Below are 20,497 nucleotides of genomic sequence, written 5' to 3' on the forward strand. Positions count from 1 at the left end.
AAAGTATGGAGTTCAGAATGCAAGTAGGCACCATAGCCAGAAACGATAACTTGTGAAAACAGTCTCAACCGTGCTTTTGCAATGCTAGTAGAAGAAATTCAGGTAGCTGGAGAGAAAGAGACAAGAGTTGAAAGTGGTTTGAGAGAGAGACATCAGCACCTATAGCTTACATGCTTATTTCCTTTGTTCCATTTGTCCCATGAGTTGATTAAATCTTGCTAATGTTTTTAATTGTTTCAAAAACCTGCAAAGCCTGTTTGAACAAAAGCACTAATAGGGGTGAAACATAAACCTTTAAACTTGTATACCAGAGGCAAAAGAGAGCTGAGTGCACAGAATTAAGCATTGCTCTCTCTTTTAAGTTGAATTCAGCTCTTGGGAGGGGTGTGTTGAAATAATCATTTATTACCAGCCTCTCAAACTGGTCCCAGCACATTAACTGGAAGTGATTTCAGTGTTTGGGCTCCTGGTATAAGTGAATGCTTGTTTATTTATTTTATTTTGCTTTTTTAAAAACCCCTTTCCTCTAAAGAGCTCAAGGGGCATACCATGGCTCTTCCCTTCTCTGTATTAACTCCGTATTAACACAACATTCCTGTGAGGCAGGTTAAGCTGAGAGATGGTGAATAAGGATTTATGTTTCAGGTTTAGCTGGTCTGAGGTTTGGGATGTTTTAAAAATTAAGTAATTAAAATTAAAATTAAGTTTGAATTGTATCCTGTTTCTTTAACTCCTTTAAAAAAGGTCTTTTCTCAACATTACTAGTAGCTGTGCCACACACCCTTGTTATCACCAACACACACCTTCAACAAAAATAACATAATGGAGGCACCCTCAGTCGAACCACTGGCACCTCTTAGACTATGTAATTGTCCGAGCTGAAAATCACTGTGACGTGCTCCTTACCAGAGCTATACAGTGCCAACAATTGCTGGACAGATCACCGATTAATACACTCCATAATGGCTATCAAGCTTATACCTCAATGTAGGCTTCAGGGAATGAAACCAAGGTGCAAAATGAACACTCAAGCCCTTCAAGGGCCTATTAAGTGGGATTGCTTCCAAAAGACTCTTAAGGACCCTGACAACACTGGACTGTGTTGTCTGTGAACAAGCCTGTGAACAAACTTGGATACCAAACCAGGAAACACCAGGACTGGTTTGATGAGAATGACAGTGAGATTGAATGCATTATTGAGGAGAAAATGAAGGCCTTTCAGATCTAGCAAAGAGACAGAAACTGCACCACTAAGACAAAAACCTATGCCAGCTCTAAGGCTGAGGTTCAAAGAAGAACCAGAGAACTAAAGAACACCTGGTGGATCACCAAAGAGAAGAAGAAGCCACACCCTAAGAACATTCAGAGAATTTGGGAAATCTGTTTGCTTGCTTGCTTTTCTGCTTTATTAAGAGATTTTTTTACCATGTCCTTCAACAAGCCCCCAGGGTTGCTGACAAGGAATCAACAATCAATAATCAATTAAAATGTGCAAATAACAAGAGTGGTAGGGAACATCAGGCCAGGGCTTTGAATGTGGCCTTCTTTCCAGGTTTCTCTCTCAGGCCTTCTGGGATTTTCCCAAACCAGATCGCCTCCCCAGGCCACACTCTCCTTCACCAGACCCTTTCTGTGGCCCCCGAGTGATTTTGCCTTGCTTTCCTGACCCTTGAGCATCTTGGTTGCCCTTCTCTGTACACATACCAGCTTGTCAATAACCTTCTTAAATGGTGGAGCTCAGAAATGGGCACAGTGGTCCAGGTGTGGTCTGAATGGGCATGGCTGAGACTGCCTGTATTAAACATACTACGAAATGCCCCTGGAAAAGTACTGATGAAGTGCAGCAATTGTGTTTTTTCAGGGCTTCGGGGCAGGAAAGGCATAAAACCATTTAATCCAAACAGACCATCTCTCCCAACCCTCTTCACAAACTTGCTAGTATCAAATTTGGAAACTGGACTCTGGCTAACCCTCATTTTTCCTGCAGCCCCAGCAATGCAGTACAATTCACTCTTTGCCAACAAGATACATTATTGCACACTCATTTTGCCAGAAGTTTATTTTGATGGTTACTGAGCTTTTGCTTGGCATATAAGGAGCTTCTTTGTAATAGTCCTGCACCACAGGTTGTTGGACTAGATGACCCTTTGGTCCCCTTCCAACTCTATTTTGGTCCCCTTCCAACTCTATATTCATTAGGTATAAGCACTGTATGAGTCTAGCAGCAGTCTTGTGGGTTGTGGGTAGACAGGTCAGCTGAGACATCCCCTCTCCACTCATAAGACAGGGACATGCCTATGATAAAACTAAGAAGCTGTGTTGCCTTTAATCTCTGTGCTTCGGCTTCTTCCTGAATGGCTGGATCATTCTCAAGCCAGGGAGCTGGAATTTGTCACCCCATATGTACTGGGGGAGAGGGTGTTCACAGGTTGTTGGGTTTCGACAGTGCTGAGCTATTTTTAGACCTGGTGCTGTTCTGACTCAGTGGAGTGTTTGTGCAGGATGTGTTCCGTAATCCCAGCCGATAATATATACAGAGATTCCAGAATTGCAGCATAATCCATCCCAGGTTTTATATTGCTCTGAGAGATAAGGGGGTACTTAGGGAAATAGCTAGCAGTTAGTTAAAATATATTGTGCTGCGCAGTGTATAATTAAACGTGTCTGCCTGTTTGGCCTCAAAAGCATATTGTCGCTTCTGCTTCTCTCTCTCTCTCTCTCTCTCTCTCTCTCTCTCTCTCTCTCCTTTCAAAGAGCTCCCTATCTTCTGGGACGCAGAAGCACATGGATGCTCTTCAAAGCAGGTGGAGAGGGAAGGAGCGAAGGAAGAATGTGCTGATGCTGGAGAAGTCTCAGAGCTTACTAAATTGCTCCCAGCACAGCTTCGCAGGCCCTAAAAGAACAGAGATGACATCATTCTTCCATTCTAGAGCAAGAAAAACACACCTTAGAAGTTCCTGGCCGTGGTCGCTATCATCAAGCACCTTACTAGTCATACCTGATGGTCACTCCACCGGTTACATGTTTTGCCCCTTACGGGGAAGGCTTCTGCTTATGTAATTGCATGGCATCTCCATCTAGATGGTCACATACAATGATCGTCTCTTCTTTTCATGCACAGTCTCAGAAGATGTGGTTCCCTGTGTCTTCCCAGCATGCACATAGTACACACCTGCTGCATAGTACATGCCATACATTTAATGCACACACCCCTCCCGCCGAAAAAGAATCTTGGGAAGTTTACCCATCATAGAGTAGCAACCTCCAGCACCTTTAACAAACTACGGTTCTCTTTTGGGGGGGAGGAAATGTGCTTTTAATGCATGGTGTGTACACAGCCACAGTGAAAAGGAGGGCGGCCGGGTCTATTTGTCACACCTGATGATGTACATACATTTCCCCATGCTCCCCCATCCAAACAATTCTGTGTGGAGAAAATATAACACGTTTCCTAATCTGGAGCGAAGGGGAGTCCATGCTTCCATGAAGAATTGCTGGCAAGAGACTGCTCTTTTTTGTACCCGGTGAGCTGGCTTTGAAAACACCTGGCAGATGGTCTCCTTCCCAGGTGTCCCTGCCTAATTTACTTTTGCCAAGACAGCCACATCAAGGAGAATTAACCCATGCATTAAGGAAGCTCTGCACCTGGAGGGAAGCCAAGCTGCAAATCTAAGTGTTCCTCTATGGGGTAGTAATGCCTATTCCCTCTCAGACAAGAATAGAGTCACTTTTCCCCATTGAGGGCCACATTCCCTTTGAAGTAACCTGCTGGGGGGCACATACTAGTGGTGAGCAGGCCAGAGCCCAAAGTGAGAACCTTCTCTTCTCTCTCTCTCTCTCTCTCTCTCTCTCTCTCTCTCTCTCTCTCTCTCTCTCTCTCTCTCTCTCTCATTTCCCTGCTTCCTCCCCCATGCAAAACATAGTCAAGAAGAATTGCACACAATTAATTAAGGGAAAGACTGGAAGTGGCCCTGAGGCTGCAGGTTTCCCACCCCTGCTCTCAGAACCTTCAATTCTCCACTGTTTAGGGGCTATTTTCTTAGACCACGGCATGGAGATAATGGCCATTTCGCTCTTTGTTGTGGAATGGGAAAATCCTGCACAGCAGGAAGAACAGAATAGCTGCGCATATTACTCTGCAACGTATGATTAGCAGGGCAGGGTACCTGCCACTGTGTTTGCATGAATGCCTTCGGGAAAACAGAGGGAAGGTAGGGGGGCATGGTATGCACAAGGGCGCAGAAGGGGTAAGTAAGTAGGTGTACCCTAAAATACAGCACAGTGTGTACAGTACATTGCCCCCTCTCCCTGCCCCTCTCTCTGAGATGCAGGGCTGGGAAAACTTCAGCTAATGAACTTCTGCCTGCCATGTAGCTAGTAAAAGCAAATGATCTGGCAGTAATATGGCGTTTGAGTTGGATCATAGGGAAAATCAACCCCTATTTCAGTCACTCTAGTGACCACTGAATCTGGATCAGCTCCAAGGTTGGGGCAGGGAGGCTTCATGCAAGTGGACCTTAGTGGACCCCTTTAACTATGGGTTGCAAGGGCCCCTGCCCATGGTACACCCTCTCCTCTCACAGGCAGCCCAGTAACCATAGGGGGGCAGCACATTAGTGTGCAGCTGCTGCTGCTGCTGTTCTATTTATGTATGTATTTATAATAACCGCCTACTCATAAAAATATTGTGACAGTGTACAAAAAAACCCCATTCAAACATCATAAAACCACAGCATGAAAAAGTAAGAAGCAAATGACCAGCACTGAATCAAAGTCGTTCTGTAAAAACAGTGGGCAAAAAATTGTTTTCTGCATGTGACACCATATCAGAACTGTGGGTGCCTGGTTGATTATAGCAGGGAAAGTGTTCCAAGTGACTTGTGTAGTTTTCCTTCTCACAGAGCTACAATTCCCAGCATCCTTAACAAACCACAGTTCCCTCCTTTGGGGGGAGGTAATGTGCTTCAAATGTATGGTGTGGGTCTGCCCAAGGTTTGTGGCTGTTCCTCTACTGCTCCTCCTCAAAATTGCCAGTGTCTTTACTTGTCCACCCTCTGCAGGAGAAGACGGGTAAGTGGAGGCAAGGTGGAGAAAGAGCAGAGTAGCAGGACATGATCCACATGGTTATCGGCCTTCTACCAAGGTGAAGGAGAGGTTAAATGTACAGGTGGCAGCAGCCACTCCTTCTCTTTGAGGGGAGGCAGTCAACAGGTGCTCACCATGTTTATCTCTGGTGCCAAACCAGCACTGTATTATGAATGCCATGGATAAGGACCTGCAGCCCTCTGGATATTGCTGGGCTATGAATCCCAACCCCTCTGACCTCTGATTCTGCTGGTTGAGGCTGGTGGGAGTTGGGGGTCCAACAACATCTGGAAGGCTACAGGGTCCCCAATCCTGTGGAAGGGCTTATTGTTCTCCCCAAACTGGTACAGTGGTACCTCGGGTTACATACGCTTCAGGTTACATATGCTTCAGGTTACAGACTCCACTAACCCAGAAAAGGTGCTTCAGGTTAAGAACTTTGCTTCAGGATGAGAACAGAAATCGTGCTCTGGCGGTACAGTGGCAGCAGGAGTCCCCATTAGCTAAAGTGGTGCTTCAGGTTAAGAACAGTTTCAGGTTAAGAACAGACCTCCAGAACGAATTAAGTTCTTAACCCAAGGTACCACTGTACTGGTAAATCTGAGTCCAGCGTGTCCTACTGCAGCGTGAGAGCTCACATGACTGACTGCTCTTCCATACAAAGCGAAGCAAAATTCCCCACATATATAAAACTTTTTTAAAAAGGAAGAATTGTTTTTGTAACCTAGGTTTCTCTCAGATATGCTGGTTTTATATGGGTTAGTTTAATTTGTTGTTGGGGGCTATTCCATTGCATGAGCCAACTGTCTATGTAGACATCAAATCCATAAACCCTAAAATGGTTGGGATGAAGGAAACCTGGAATTTCATCTCATGCATTAAAGCAGGATTCTGTATACTTAAGCATCTCTACACCATGGTCAGAGGCAGTATGATCCTAAATACCGAATGCTGGAAACCACAGCAGAGGAAAGTGCTCTTCTGCTCAGGTCCTGCTTGCAGGTTTCCCCCAGCCACCTGGTTGGCCACTGCGAAGGCAGGATGCTAGACTAGATGGGTCATTGGCCTGATCCAGCAAGCAGGTTCTTCTTATATTGCTTAGGTGTCCCACATGAAACAGGGCACAACTCATTCATTGCTTTTCAGTTCCCTGTAGATCAACGTTCATTTGAAGCCTGCTTTATTTGTCCAATTGCAGTGAAACCAAAAGCACAAAAGAATGGGAAAGTTAAGGATGATACTGGCTATTAGCTTAAAAAAAAATCCCACAGCACTATCCAGGCCTGGACCATCACCGTCAGCTTTCTTCTTCTTCTTGCATGTTATGAAGACCAAAAGGGAAGGCATCTGAAAGCCCTCATCCTGCTCACACTCCCCTCCCTGTTAGCTTTCATCACAATCTGCAGCTGCTTCCCCAGTTCATTAAACCCATTATGGCCAGGCTGTCATCATCTGCCTGCTCAAGCCCTCTTCAAAGTAACAGAGAGAACAAGCGGTTTAGCTAGGAGCCTGTCAGCTGCACTCCAAAACAAGGATGGGGAGGAAGCAAACTCCGACTGGATCATTAGGATGGAGACTGACAGCAGCCAAGCCAGGTGACCGCAGAAGCTACTGGAGATATGCGCTGACCTTTCTATAAAGGCACCAGGTGTGTGTGGAAGGAGAAACCCCAGAGAACTGTTTCTAAGGGTACCTTTGTGCGTGGGAGATACTCTCTGATGCATGACCTTTTGGTGGATAGTCTAAAGCAGGTTTCATCTCCTCTGCTCCCCTCCCCTCCCACACTTGAGGTCCTCCAAGCAGACAAAGGGACTCAAGCAAAAATCATATTTCACTGAGAAGGGAGAGGGTGGTAGGGGCAGCTGCTATTTGTGAGTAAGGATGGACAGCCGTGCAGACCAACTGGAGCACCAAGCACTTGGCTTAGAACTGCTCTTCTCCCTGAAGCATCATGAATGAACCTAACTGAATCAGGACCAGGAAACACCCAGTCCTTTGTTTGTTTGTTTGTTTGTTTGTTTGTTTGTTTTCCATTCTGAAGTCCTGGTGCAGATGCAGGATCTGGCCGGCAGGATCAGAACGATCAACAAACTATACAACCAGACTCCAACAAGCACTCTCTGTTCAGGAAGAGACTGCAGGAAGATGAAGTCAGCTTTTGCCTACATTTCCAACTTGTTTTTTTTTTTAATAAATATTTATTAAGATTTTTAAAGACAAAAAAAGTACATTAATAATAAACAGTATTGTTTTGTTTTAACAAAGTTTCATGTCATCTTTGAACTTCCTCACGCCTCCCGCTCCCATTTACATCATTAATAAATTTTTGTCAAGCAAATTATCATCTTATTTCCAGCTTGTGTATCAATAAAATACAATAAATTAATTCTCCTTCAAATTTGTTTCTCTTAATCTCTCTTATCATCATTTCCTGATCTATTTTAGTGATGGCCAATTATTTATAACCAAGCATCTTTTTTAACATTCCATTAAATCACAATATTTTTGTAAATAAGTCTTAAATTTCTTCCAGTCCTCTTCTATCCTTTCTTCTCCCAGGTCTCGGATTCTGCCAGTCATCTCCGCCAATTGCATATAGTCCATCAGTTGCATCTGCCATTCTTCCAGTGTGGGTAGATCTTGAGTTTTCCAATTCTTGGCAAGTAGTATCCTTGCTGCTGTTGTCGCATACATGAAAAATGTTCTATCTTTCTTTAACACCTTCTGGTCGACAATGCCCAGGAGGAAGGCCTCTGGTTTCTTAGTGAAGGTATACTTAAATACCTTTTTCAACTCATTATATATCATTTCCCAGAAGGCCTTCACCTTAGGGCAGGTCCACCAGAGGTGGTAGAATGTTCCTTCACTTTCCTTACATTTCCAACATTTGTTATCTGACGAATGGTATATGTCAGGGTTTCAGGGAGAGAAGAGCAGATGGGGGAGGAGACAGAGAGCGAGGGGGAAGAATCCCAGAGAGATGAGGAGGAGGATGACGATGACCAAAGGTCGTCCATGAGTTTGTCCAGTGAGTCAGAAGACTCCCAGAAGGGAGCCCCCCTGGTCAGACCAAAGGGGGGCCAAGGGGGAAGCAGGGAGGAACAGGGGGGCGAAGGGAGAAGCCTCAGTAGGAGTAGGACACAGGAGCCAGCTTCTCAGCCGGAACGGAGTGAAGGGGGTGGAGTTACCAGGGTGTCAGAGGGAGCAGAGCGTGAAGGAGACAGGGGGAGAAGATCGGAGCAGGACGCTCAGCCGGAAGGGGTGGAGAGTAGCACCGGGAGCAGTGTAGCGGTCGAGAGAAAGGTCAGAAGCAACGTACGCGCGCCAAGTTCAAAGGTAGAGGCGCGCGGAAGTGAGGAGAGCCCTGGGGAGGAGCCCGGCCCCAAAGCGAGAAGGAGGGGGGCGGAGGCGTCAGAGGATTCAGCCTCGGGCGAGTCCCGGCGAGGGGGAACCCAGGGGGGCAGAAAGACCCTGCGGAAAAGGAAGGAGAGGAAGAGGTGGTCCAGCACAAGCCTCTTAAATTGGTGCAGAGGCGGGACAGATTCAGAGGGTACTGCAGCGATCTAACGGTACAGACGTAGAGTCACAAAGTTGGAGTGTAAACGCAACCATGATCTTCAATAAAGACTTTCTGTAAATAAACCGGATTGGAGTTGGGTCTCTTGTGAGCTGGGACCAGACGGGTGGCTCTGACAGTAAGTACCCTCCACAGAACGCAAAAAAAATTTTTTTTTTTTGCAAAGCTCACCAACGGGAGCAGCCATGAGCGCGGAGGAACAGCTGCTTACGCTGAGGAATCAGGTTACCGAACTCACAGCTGCATTCATTGCATCGCAGAAGAAGAATGAAGAACTGGACAAGACTTGCCAGGACCTGCGAACAAGGTGGGAGCAGGCAAGCAGGGCAGGGGTTCCGGGGTCCAGATCGGAGGGCGTTGCACTTGGACGGCGGGGGGGCGCCCTAGTTACGCACTTTAATGGCAACCTAGAAGACTACCCTAACTTCAGGGCAGACGTCGTGTATGCACTGCATTTGCTCCGTCATGATTTTAAAGATGAGGAGGAGAGAGTGGGGTTCATAATTTCGCATCTGCATGGGGAGGCCAGGACTTGGCTGCGCAATTTGTGGCGCGAAGATGGCCCTGCCCGCCGCGATTCTGATGAGTTTATTAAAGCGATGGATGCTTGTTTCCAGTCCTCTGTGGATGTGGATATTGCTCGCAAGCAGATGCACGGACTGCGGCAAGGCAAAGCCACTGTACGTCAATATCATTCTAAATTCTTTGCATTACTAACTGCGTTGGGCTGGGAGAAGGATAGTAAACCCGCCAGAGATCTTTTCTGGGAAGGTCTTAGCCCCCCCGTCAAGGATGAGATCGCCAGGGGAGATAGACCCCAGACCCTAGAAGACCTAGTGCAACGGGCTTTGGCTATTGGAATACGGCATGAGGGGCGTCCGTGGCACGAGGGGGAGGGACCCCAGGCGCGTGCACCAGCGAGAACCCCCCCTTTTGTCCCCAGGGACTTCAGCCGGACGCACCCTTCGCCCTTGGGGAGGCAAGGAGAAGAGCCGATGGAAATTGGTGGTGCTAGGGCTCAGACACCATCCAGAGCCCCTGTTTCCGGTGCAGTGAAGGCGAAGCCTCCTAGAGGGACCAGGAAATGTTACATCTGTGACAGTGCACAGCATATGGCCAAAGAGTGCCCCCAGAGGCTCCAAAAGCACACTGCAGCTCTGGCAACAGTGGCAGCGGAAGTGGTGCACAGAGAGCAGCCTCAGGGAAACGACAGTGCCTGGCTGGAAGCGGAGCTACTGGGGCTCAGCCAGGCGGATCTGTAGAACAGTCCCCAGCATCCTTGCACCGCACAGACCCTTTACCACCCAAGCCAGCAGTGCAACTCACTGCAACCCTTCAGCTGCCAAATGGACAATCCCTGGAGGTTCCCATCACGATCGATTCGGGAAGCAATGCGGATTTTGTGGGGATACAATTTGTCAAGCAGCATAGCATAGCACTCCTGCCTGCAACGACGCCTCTGAATGTGGTCACAGTGGACGGCAGAAAGCTGCTGGGAGGGCAAGTTGTGCAGCAGACGCCTCCCATGGTGATGCAGATTGGAAATCATCGAGAAGTCATTAGCTTCAATGTCACCCACCTGTCAGACACGCCCATTGTGTTGGGCATGAGTTGGCTGGAGAGGCATAGTCCCGCTGTAGCGTGGTACCAGCGGCAAATCACCTTCTGCTCATCGTATTGTGCTCAGCATTGCATCCAAACCGATCAGGAGGAGGGGGCCGAGCAGCAGCTGCAACTGGGCATGGTGCAGGCAGTGCCTCACAAGTACAAAGGATTCTTGGAGGTTTTCTGCGAGAAAGAAGCTGACCAGTTGCCGCCTCACAGGCCTTACGACTGTGCGATCGACCTGGTGCCGGGGGCGCAGCTGCCAACTGCAAAGCTGTATTCCATGTCTGAGGACGAGATGCAAGAGCTCAGGGACTTCATAGAGCATAATCTGCAGCGTGGGTTCATCCGGGAATCCAAAGCAGTGGGAGGCAGTCCTGTTTTCTTTGTGAAGAAGAAGCCCACGCCCCAAAAAAGATTGGTTGTGGACTACCGGTTCATCAACAGGCTGACTAAGCCCAAGGCCTTCCCCATGCCCAGGATTGACGACCTCCTAGCGACCGTTAGGAAGGGTAAGATCTTCACCAAGTTGGATTTGCGTGGAGCGTACAATCTCATCCGCATCCGGAAGGGCGATGAGTGGAAGACTGCTATGTTCACGCCTCTAGGCACGTATGAATACAGAGTTATGCCGTTCGGTCTCCAAAATGGCAGCCACGTTTTCCAAGCATTTATGCATCACGTGTTGGCGGGACTCCTCTACAAGAAGTGTGTATGTTTTCTCGACGACATCCTGATCTTCTCGGAATCGCCGGAAGCTCACGAGAAGGATGTAAAGGAAGTCCTACAGAGGTTGAAGGAGCACAGGCTGTACGCCAAGCTGGAGAAATGCCAGTTTGATGTGACGGAGGTGGACTTCCTTGGCTACAAGCTGTCCGACGAAGGGCTGGCTATGGATAGAGTCAAGGTCCAAGCGGTGTTGGACTGGAAAAGCCCACGCAATCGGAAGGAGGTCCAGAGATTCATCGGATTTGCCAATTTTTATCGCAAATTCATCAGAGGTTTTGCAAAGGAGACGGCAGCAATCACGGACACCCTCAGTTCCAAGAAGAAGAAGTTCGCTTGGACGGAACAGGCAGAGCGCTCTTTTCGGAAGCTTAAAAGCCTCTTCGCCTCCGAGGAGCAGCTACTACACGTGAATCCCGGCAGGCCCATGCGGGTGGAAACCGACGCGTCAGACAGAGCGGTGGGAGCCGTCCTTCTGCAGGAGGATCCGCACGGCAATTGGAGGCCGGGCGCCTTCTACTCCCGGAAGCTCAGCAAGACGGAGCGGAACTACACCATATGGGACAGGGAGCTGTTGGCCATTCATGCAGCTTTCAAAGCGTGGCGGCACTTCCTCATAGGAGCCAAGCACACAGTGCAGGTCCGCACGGATCACAAGAACTTAGAGTATTGGCGAACGGCAAAGCTGCAGACCCAAAGACACATGCGCTGGGCAGAATTCTTTGCGGATTTCGACTTCAAAATAGAATACATCCCGGGGGACTCAAATGTTATAGCGGACGCACTATCCAGGAAACCGCAATACCTGGAGGAGACGACACCAATTGCAGCGAAGCACATTTTCGCACCGCAGGCGTGGGCGTGCGCTGCCATCACAGTCGACCTGGACACAGTGCGACGCGCGTTGCAAGCGGATCAGTTTGCACAGTCCAAGATGGAGGAGCTACGCAACGGGTCGCAAAGCGGCGATGAGTTCCAGTTGCGGGACGGACTCTTAACTCGCAAGGGTGCCCTTTACGTGCCTAACGACGAACTGCGCGCAAAGGTTCTGCAGCAATTGCACGACGCTCCCAGTGCGGGCCACTTCGGCAAGGAGAAGACACTAGAATTAGTGGCCAGGGACTTTTGGTGGCCCCAGATGCGGGGAGAGGTGGCGGATTACGTCGCCAGGTGTGACACCTGTCAAAGATCCAAACCAGTACACCAGAAGCCGGCGGGATTGTTGGAACCGCTGGAAACGCCACAGCAGCCGTGGGAGAGGGTAGCACTGGACTTTGTTACTGACCTACCCAGCTCCAGGGGCAAGACGGCGGTACTGGTGGTTGTGGACTTGTTCACCAAGATGGCGCACTTCATTCCTTGTGCCAAGGTGGCGACGGCAGAACAGACCGCCAAACTCTTCATCGACCACGTGTTCAGAGTGCATGGACTACCGCAGTCCGTCCTGTCCGACAGGGGGCGCCAATTTGTTTCCAACTTCTGGCAGAAGCTTCTGGGTATCCTGCATGTCAAGATCAACCTAGCGTCGGCGAGACATCCACAGACCAACGGCCAAGCAGAGAGGGTCAACGCGATCATGCAGCAGTACCTGAGGTGTTACGCCAATCAGCGACCCGCAGCGTGGGTGGACTACCTGCCGATGGCTGAGTTTGCCTACAACAACACGAAGCACGCATCGACGGGGGTGACGCCGTTCTTCGCGAACAATGGCCGTCATCCCAGAACCTTTCCGAGGCTTATGGCACCGGGAGGGGAGGTGCCTCAAGAGGCCGACCAGTTCGCAGCAGAGTTGCAAGAGGTGCACGAGGAGCTGTGGAGACATTTGGAGCTGGCCAAACAGGCCTATAAGGTGCAGGCGGACAAGCACAGAAGGGAGGGAGAGGACATCCAGGTGGGGGATTGGGTATGGTTAGCGGCCCAAGCGATGCCAGCCAGATCGTTAGCCAAGAAGAAGCTAGAACACAGGCAGCTAGGACCATACCAGGTTGAGGCTAGGATCAATCCTGTAGCATTTCGCCTGGCCCTTCCAGAAGGCTCCAGAGTGCACCCGGTCTTTCATAGGTCGGTGCTCACTCCCTACAAAGCCCCACACAGGTTTCAAGAGTCAGGAACAGTACCAGACCCACGCAAAGAGTCACCCAAGGGGGGGGGGTCGCCTAGGGCCGAACCACTCAACGAGGTCACAGAGATACTGGACTCGAGATGGGGGGAAGAGGGAGTTGAATACTTTCTCGCCAGAGAGGGCACCCCAGCCACTGCCAATAGTTGGGTGCCAGGCTACGCGTTAGACGAACCCCTTTTGAAAGATGAGTTCCATGCACTTTTCCCACATAGACCCATGCCAGCTGAGTACTTTGATGAGTGGCTTTTCACGCCCACATTGTCAGATAGCACGTTCAGGGGTTTCTCTTCCCCCGAGGAAAGAACACCAGAATCAAGCCCGCCCAGGGGATCGTGTTCGGGAGTGGACACGAAAACCCCTTATTGGTGGGAGGAGCAACCAGAGGAGGAATGGCGTAAGAGGTGGATGATGGGTCCTTGGCGGGCAGCACCAGAGGAAGTAGCAATGGGTGAAGAGACTGAGACCGCGTTGGGTGAAGAACCCGGGTTCGAATACACATACACAGAACTGCCAGCAGAGGACATTGAAGTAGACGACCTGTATCCCGAATCTACCCCCGAAGAGCCGCAGCTTCCACGACCTGCACCCGACGAGCGGGAGGAGGGAAGGGGGGCTTCGAGGGGGGGATGGATGTCAGGGTTTCAGGGAGAGAAGAGCAGATGGGGGAGGAGACAGAGAGCGAGGGGGAAGAATCCCAGAGAGATGAGGAGGAGGATGACGATGACCAAAGGTCGTCCATGAGTTTGTCCAGTGAGTCAGAAGACTCCCAGAAGGGAGCCCCCCTGGTCAGACCAAAGGGGGGCCAAGGGGGAAGCAGGGAGGAACAGGGGGGCGAAGGGAGAAGCCTCAGTAGGAGTAGGACACAGGAGCCAGCTTCTCAGCCGGAACGGAGTGAAGGGGGTGGAGTTACCAGGGTGTCAGAGGGAGCAGAGCGTGAAGGAGACAGGGGGAGAAGATCGGAGCAGGACGCTCAGCCGGAAGGGGTGGAGAGTAGCACCGGGAGCAGTGTAGCGGTCGAGAGAAAGGTCAGAAGCAACGTACGCGCGCCAAGTTCAAAGGTAGAGGCGCGCGGAAGTGAGGAGAGCCCTGGGGAGGAGCCCGGCCCCAAAGCGAGAAGGAGGGGGGCGGAGGCGTCAGAGGATTCAGCCTCGGGCGAGTCCCGGCGAGGGGGAACCCAGGGGGGCAGAAAGACCCTGCGGAAAAGGAAGGAGAGGAAGAGGTGGTCCAGCACAAGCCTCTTAAATTGGTGCAGAGGCGGGACAGATTCAGAGGGTACTGCAGCGATCTAACGGTACAGACGTAGAGTCACAAAGTTGGAGTGTAAACGCAACCATGATCTTCAATAAAGACTTTCTGTAAATAAACCGGATTGGAGTTGGGTCTCTTGTGAGCTGGGACCAGACGGGTGGCTCTGACAGTATATTTTGGCAAGTTTAACTGGGGTCATGTACCATCTGTATATCATTTTCATTACATTTTCTTTCAAAGCATTACATGCAGTAAAATTCAACCCAGTGGTCCACAACCTTTCCCAGTCCTCAAACATAATGTTATGCCCAATGTCCTGTGCCCATTTTATCATAGCCAACTTAACCATTTCGTCTTGTGTATTCCATTTCAACAGCAAGTTATACATTCTTGAAAGTACCTTAGTCTTAGGTTCTAACAGTTCTGTTTCCAACTTCGATTTCTCCACCTGGAATCCTAACTTTTTATCACTTTTAAAAATTTCCTTAATCTGAGCGTAGTGTAACCAGTCTCGCACTTTATCCTTCATTTTCTCCATACTCTGCAATTTCCAATTGTCTCCTTCTTTTTCTAGCAGTTCCCAATATTTTGGCCAGTAGGCTTCCATATTGGTTCTTTTTCGGGCCTTAGCTTCCAAAGGTGAAAGCCACCTTGGTGTTTTATTTTCCAGTAAGTCTTTATATTTTGTCCAGACATTAAACACTGCTTTTCTGACAATATGGTTCTTAAAGGCCTTATTAATCTTGACTTTATCATACCACAAATATGCATGCCAACCAAACGCATTGTTATAACCTTCCAGATCTAAGACATCAGTGTCCTCAAGAAGTAGCCAATCTTTTAGCCAGCAGAAAGCTGCGGCTTCATAGTACAACCTTAAGTCTGGCAGGGCAAAGCCCCCTCTTTCCTTTGCATCTGTTAATATCTTAAACTTAATTCTGGGCTTTTTGCCCTGCCAGACAAATTTGGAAATATCTCTCTGCCACCTCCGGAAACACTCTGTTTTGTCCACAATTTGCAATGTTTGAAACAAAAACAACATCTTTGGCAGCACATTCATCTTAATTGCAGCAATTCGGCCTAACAAAGAAAGCTTCAGCTTTGCCCAACTTTCCAAGTCTCTCTTAATTTCAGACCAACATTTTTCATAATTATCTTTGAATAGACTCAGATTCTTGGCTGTTATATTAACCCCTAGGTATTTTACCCTTTTCACCAGTGATAGTTCTGTTTCTCTCTGAAACCGTTCTGACTCTGTTTCTGTCATGTTTTTCCCTAACACCTTCGTTTTTTGTTTGTTTAGCTTAAATCCTGCAACTTGACCAAAGTCATGTATCAGTTGTAATACTCTTTTCGTACTAGATTCTGGCTCCTGCAATGTCAAAACTAGGTCATCTGCGAAAGCTTTCAGTTTATATTGTTTCTGCCTACATTTCCAACTTGGCCATATAGAATGGTGCCACAGGGCTACGCAGCTTGCAGCTTCTTATGCTTGGCGGCATCTTCACTAGCCAGCAGCAACAATCCAGATCTTTCTCTTTTTTGCATATTAATTTTCAAATTCCTCTTGACTGAAGGGCTGAGTTATTTTTTTTGCAAAGTCTGGTCTGCGAAGACAGAACATAAAACTTTCAAGCTGCCAGAGCTAGCTACTTATTACTATGCATCTTGTTTACACTTCAGTGTGGTGTAGTGGTTAAGAGCAGTAGACTTGTAATCTGCAGCTGCTGGGTGACCTTGGGCTAGTCACACTTCTCTGAAGGTTCTCAGCCCCACTCACCTCACAGAGTGTTTGTTGTGGGGGAGGAAGGGAAAGGAGAATGTTAGCTGCTTTGAGACTCCTTCGGGTAGTGATAAAGCGGGATATCAAATCCAAACTCTTTTTCTTATCTATTCCAGTCTGGTCAGAATCTGAGCTGACCAATGGCCAGCCCCTTCAGTGTAGAATAGGAAGGCAGAAACGAGGTGAACAAAGGATAAGAGCAACGAAGGATAGGACAGAGCCAGATAGATAGAACATGGCTGCAATCCTGCACCTTTCTTTGTGAATGGAACAGAGAGCCTGCAGGATCAGGGCAAAGCTCCACCTAGTCCAGCATCCTGTTCTCACAGTGGCCAACCAGTTGTCTGTGGGAAACCAGTAGGGCAGGATTTGAGCCCAACAGTCCCCTCCCGTCCTGGGGTTTCCAGCAACTGGTATTCAGAAGAATGGAGGCAGAGTAAAGTTATCTTGGCTTGTTGTGACTGATAGCGTCATCCTCCATGAATTTGCCCAATCCTCCTTTAAAGTCCAATAGTAGTTTAAAGAGAGTGCATTGGCTGGATTTCTCATAAAGGGAACCACCAGTTCTCAAACCAGGCACCTTTACACTCAGAGCTTTATTATCGCACCAGCCACAACTCCCCTTGTCCCAACAGCTTGCTCCTCTTCCCCACCCTGGTGCCCAGCTGCTCTCAGTAAAAGCAGAGCTATGCATGGAGGTTTGGGCAAGAGGTGGCTGTGGGCAGGACTAGCTCAATACATTTGGCTTCCAGGTGGAACAGCATAAGGCACCCATACCCACCCACAAATAGCACCCACAAGGCTAGTCTATCTTGGCACACCCAAAAAAACACACCCACAAAGGCAACAGGACAAAAAAAAATACAGTGGTACCTCAGGTTAAGTACTTAATTCATTCTGGAGGTCTGTTCTTAACCTGAAACTGTTCTTAACCTGAGGTACCACTTTAGCTAATGGGGCCTCCGGCTGCTGCCACGCTGCCGGAGCACGATTTCTGTTCTCATCCTGAAGCAAAGTTCTTAACTCAAGGTACTATTTCTGGGTTAGCAGAGTCTGTAACCTGAAGCGTATGTAACCTGAAGTGTATGTAACCCAAGGTACCACTGTATATGGAAAAGTTGCTGTTATTGATGAAGATAACAATACAATATATTGCAACAATAATACATTATAATGCATGTAGGGGAAAACTTTGTTACTTTTGCACTCTTTGGGCCCCTTCCTCCTTATTTTGGCCCCAAAACATAGAATTCTACTGGGACTCTTGGCTCAGATGATTCAGTAAAGAATTATGGGATATTTTAAAAGTATTTCAGAGCAGCCTTTCCTCAGTTTGGGTCCCCAGATGTTGTTGGACTACAATTCCTATCATCCTTGATCAATGGGCTATGCTGGCTGGGGCTGATGAGAGTTGTAGTCCAACAACATCTGGGGAAAGGCTGCTCTAAAAGACTTCTTTTAGGAACCTGGCATGATGGTGTGAGAAAAGAAAGTGGAAAACTGACAAGTGACTACTAGCCATGGAAGTTATGAACGACGACCTGGTCGGAGGCAGTATGCTGGGATTGCTGGGATTCCCAAGTTGGAGAGAGTGCTCCTGCACTTACACCCGGCTTGCAGACTTCCCACAGGCATTGTAGATGCTGGACCAAAGAGGCCCTTCGTCTGATCCCTCAGGGCTCTTCTTATGTTCTTACACACGAGAGGAGTTTGATTGCTCAGGTGCCTGGCTGTATATTCCTGCTGCCATCGCCAGCCCTCACACCCAGTATCCTTGTCTTCTGTGACCCCCATGTCATAGGATCACAGAACTGAAGAGTTGGAAGGCACCCTGAACATCATCTAGTCCAACCCCCTGCAATGCAGGAATATGCAGTTGTCCCACATGGGAATCAAACCTGCAACCTTGGCATTATCGGCACCATGCTCTAACCAACTAATCTATTTTATATTCTTATATGTGCACTCTGACTTATATTGCCTGACTTGCCACCGCAACTCCTGAGCTGTTCCCAGTACATCCTCTGCTGGACCAGAGAGAAATTTGCCTAGGTTACTGCCATTGCTTCCAGAAGAAGCCAGAGACCTACAAGTGATGGAGGGCAAACCTGAGTCCGCACAGGAGGGTAGTCAAGGGGCCTTCATTGAAGCACAGCCACTAATCCCCCCAAAAGGGAGCTTTGGAGGAGCTTGCTGGACTGTGGATCTGATTCTCCCAGCACACCTTCTGGGATTCCCTTCTGTACAAAGAGCTGTTCTGTTCATATTTCATATCCTCCCTGTCAGCCAGCCAGCTCTGACAAACAGGGAGAGCATTATGAATGCAGCTGGAGGAGGGCAGCCGACACCCCAACGGGCTAGGAAAGATCCTTGCTGCTCAAAGCCTTCTTCCTTGACCTTGTTCCAAGGGAAGGGACTCAGTCCTGGGTGGGCAGAAGGGAATGCGGTAGGCAGCATCTCTGCAGTGCTTCCACCAGCCAGGAAGGATTTATTAGTATGGGAAGCGTGAGTTGCAGCAGCAGCAGCAGCAGCAGCAGCATGGCACAGCACTAACTGGGCCGCCTCCAGATGCATTTCACTCCCCTCTCACTGGCCAGGCTGAGCCTCGGCCAAGGACACATTCCGCAGCTTAGGGGACAAGAGCGCGAGTGTGTGGCATGGAGGAAGGGAAGGCCTGTGAGCTAGGAGAAGTGGGATTGGCACATAGGCACGAGTCAAAGGGCTCTGTGAGGAGCACTTAAGAGGCGCCCAGCCACATGCGGTTGTGCCACTGATCAACGCCAGGAGGGCAGAATTTATCAGTGCCCCCCTGCCAGACCCACAGAGGTTGCCTCTGGTCTGCAGCTCACATTCATGATCTCTAATAGTAATACCTAGCTTTGGACACATGAGGTGCCCTAGAGTGACTGTGACAACCCAGTCAGATGGGTTGAGTACAAATAAATTATTATTATTATTATTATTATTATTATTATTATTATTATTATTATTTTCATCATCATCATCACCCATCTTATTGCTGTGGTTGTAAGTTGTTTTGAACTGCTGTTAATATTGTGCTTTAATTGTTGTAACCCATCCTGGGATCTTAGGCCGGAGGGTGGATAATTAACAACCACCACCACCAAATAAACAGAAAGGCAGTTTTCTGCCACACAGTTCCCTGTCATCACTTTTAGCTTTAAATGTCAGAATTCTATTCCCCCCCCCCCCCGCCCCAATGCACCACTATAGAACATGACCCTGCTAGATCACCTGTTCCTTTCTTTCCAAGGGTACTTGGAACTATGCCTGAAATGTCTTTCTTTCCTCCCACCTTCTGCGTAGCTTCCCTGCCTTGCCAAAGAGATTTCGCCATCGTTCTAGCTGAACTCTCCCCCCCCCACGCCGCTGCCCCTCTCCTTTCAGCCGCTTTCCGCTTTCTCCGTTGCTGCCTGCAGCTCTAAAGCACTCAGTTGTAGCCAACAGCCTCAATAAATCTTAAGCAGCAGAGAGCAAATGACAAGGACATGGAGGCATCAGAGCCTGCGGCATGAAACAAAACAGGCTGGGGGCTGGAGAAAGAATCCTCTAGCGGCCTACGAGGGGGTTATTCGCCCAGGAGAAGAAGAAGCCAAGGCTGTATTCTGGAGTCGCCAGGGGCAGCAAAACATTACCTGCTCAGAGGTGGCGCTCAGCTTCCAATCTCCCAGTACCCAGCTTTGGCCCTATAAAAGGAAGCAACTCTTACAGCAGCCTGGGGGTCCGAGTGAGGCCTTACTGCCAACAAACCGAGGAGATGCTGTTTCAGTACCTGTGAAGCTAGAGATGTCCCTGTCTCAGCCGAGGGTCTCGCTGCATTCTCAGACGAGCTTCCAGCCCCCATTGGCCAGCTGCAAGCACAGTCCCTGTTTCTCTTCCTGCCTCCACTGCCCGGCTGAGATAGTCTGCTGACCCCGGCATGTCACTGACAGGCACAGGTGCTCACAGGCCCAGCCAGCCTGGTCATGCATCCACCCCGGCCAGCTCCTCCTCCAGGGCTAGTGTCAGGATTCAAGACCTTGCTGGAGCTCCGACACAACAGAGAGGGAGAGCTGCCAGAGAAGCACAGAATCCTGTGCTGTTTGGATCAGAGCCTCCACCTCAAGAGGTTGCTGTTGATAGGTGGGGAGGGGAGAGTTGAGAATTAATGGGAACATGTGTGAAAACCACACAAGCAATTCATTGTCCTATTGTCCTACAAGCAAATCAGAACAAATGTTCAATAAAGACAAGACATAGGGTGACAACTTGAATAAATGGGGGGGCAGGTAAGCCCTGCCCTGTATAATCAGTCCCAAGATGTGATGAATGAACATGCAATGCCCATCAA

General features: G+C 48.9%; 1 protein-coding gene across 1 annotated transcript in view; it reads right to left on the reverse strand.

The window, feature by feature from the left end:
- GOLGA7B (golgin A7 family member B) overlaps positions 1–20,096 on the reverse strand; it is a 42,649-nt gene extending 22,553 nt beyond the window's left edge. Inside the window, exon 1 of the mRNA XM_081912394.1 lies at positions 19,940–20,096. Within this exon, the coding sequence (XP_081768520.1) occupies positions 19,940–20,011 (72 nt within the window). The 5' untranslated portion in view covers positions 20,012–20,096. The remainder of the gene's footprint in view (positions 1–19,939) is intronic.
- Between the last annotated feature and the right edge of the window lie 401 nt (positions 20,097–20,497).

This window comes from Podarcis melisellensis, assembly GCF_964234715.1.
Source record: "Podarcis melisellensis genome assembly, chromosome: 5".
Classification (NCBI taxonomy): Eukaryota; Metazoa; Chordata; class Lepidosauria; order Squamata; family Lacertidae; genus Podarcis; species Podarcis melisellensis.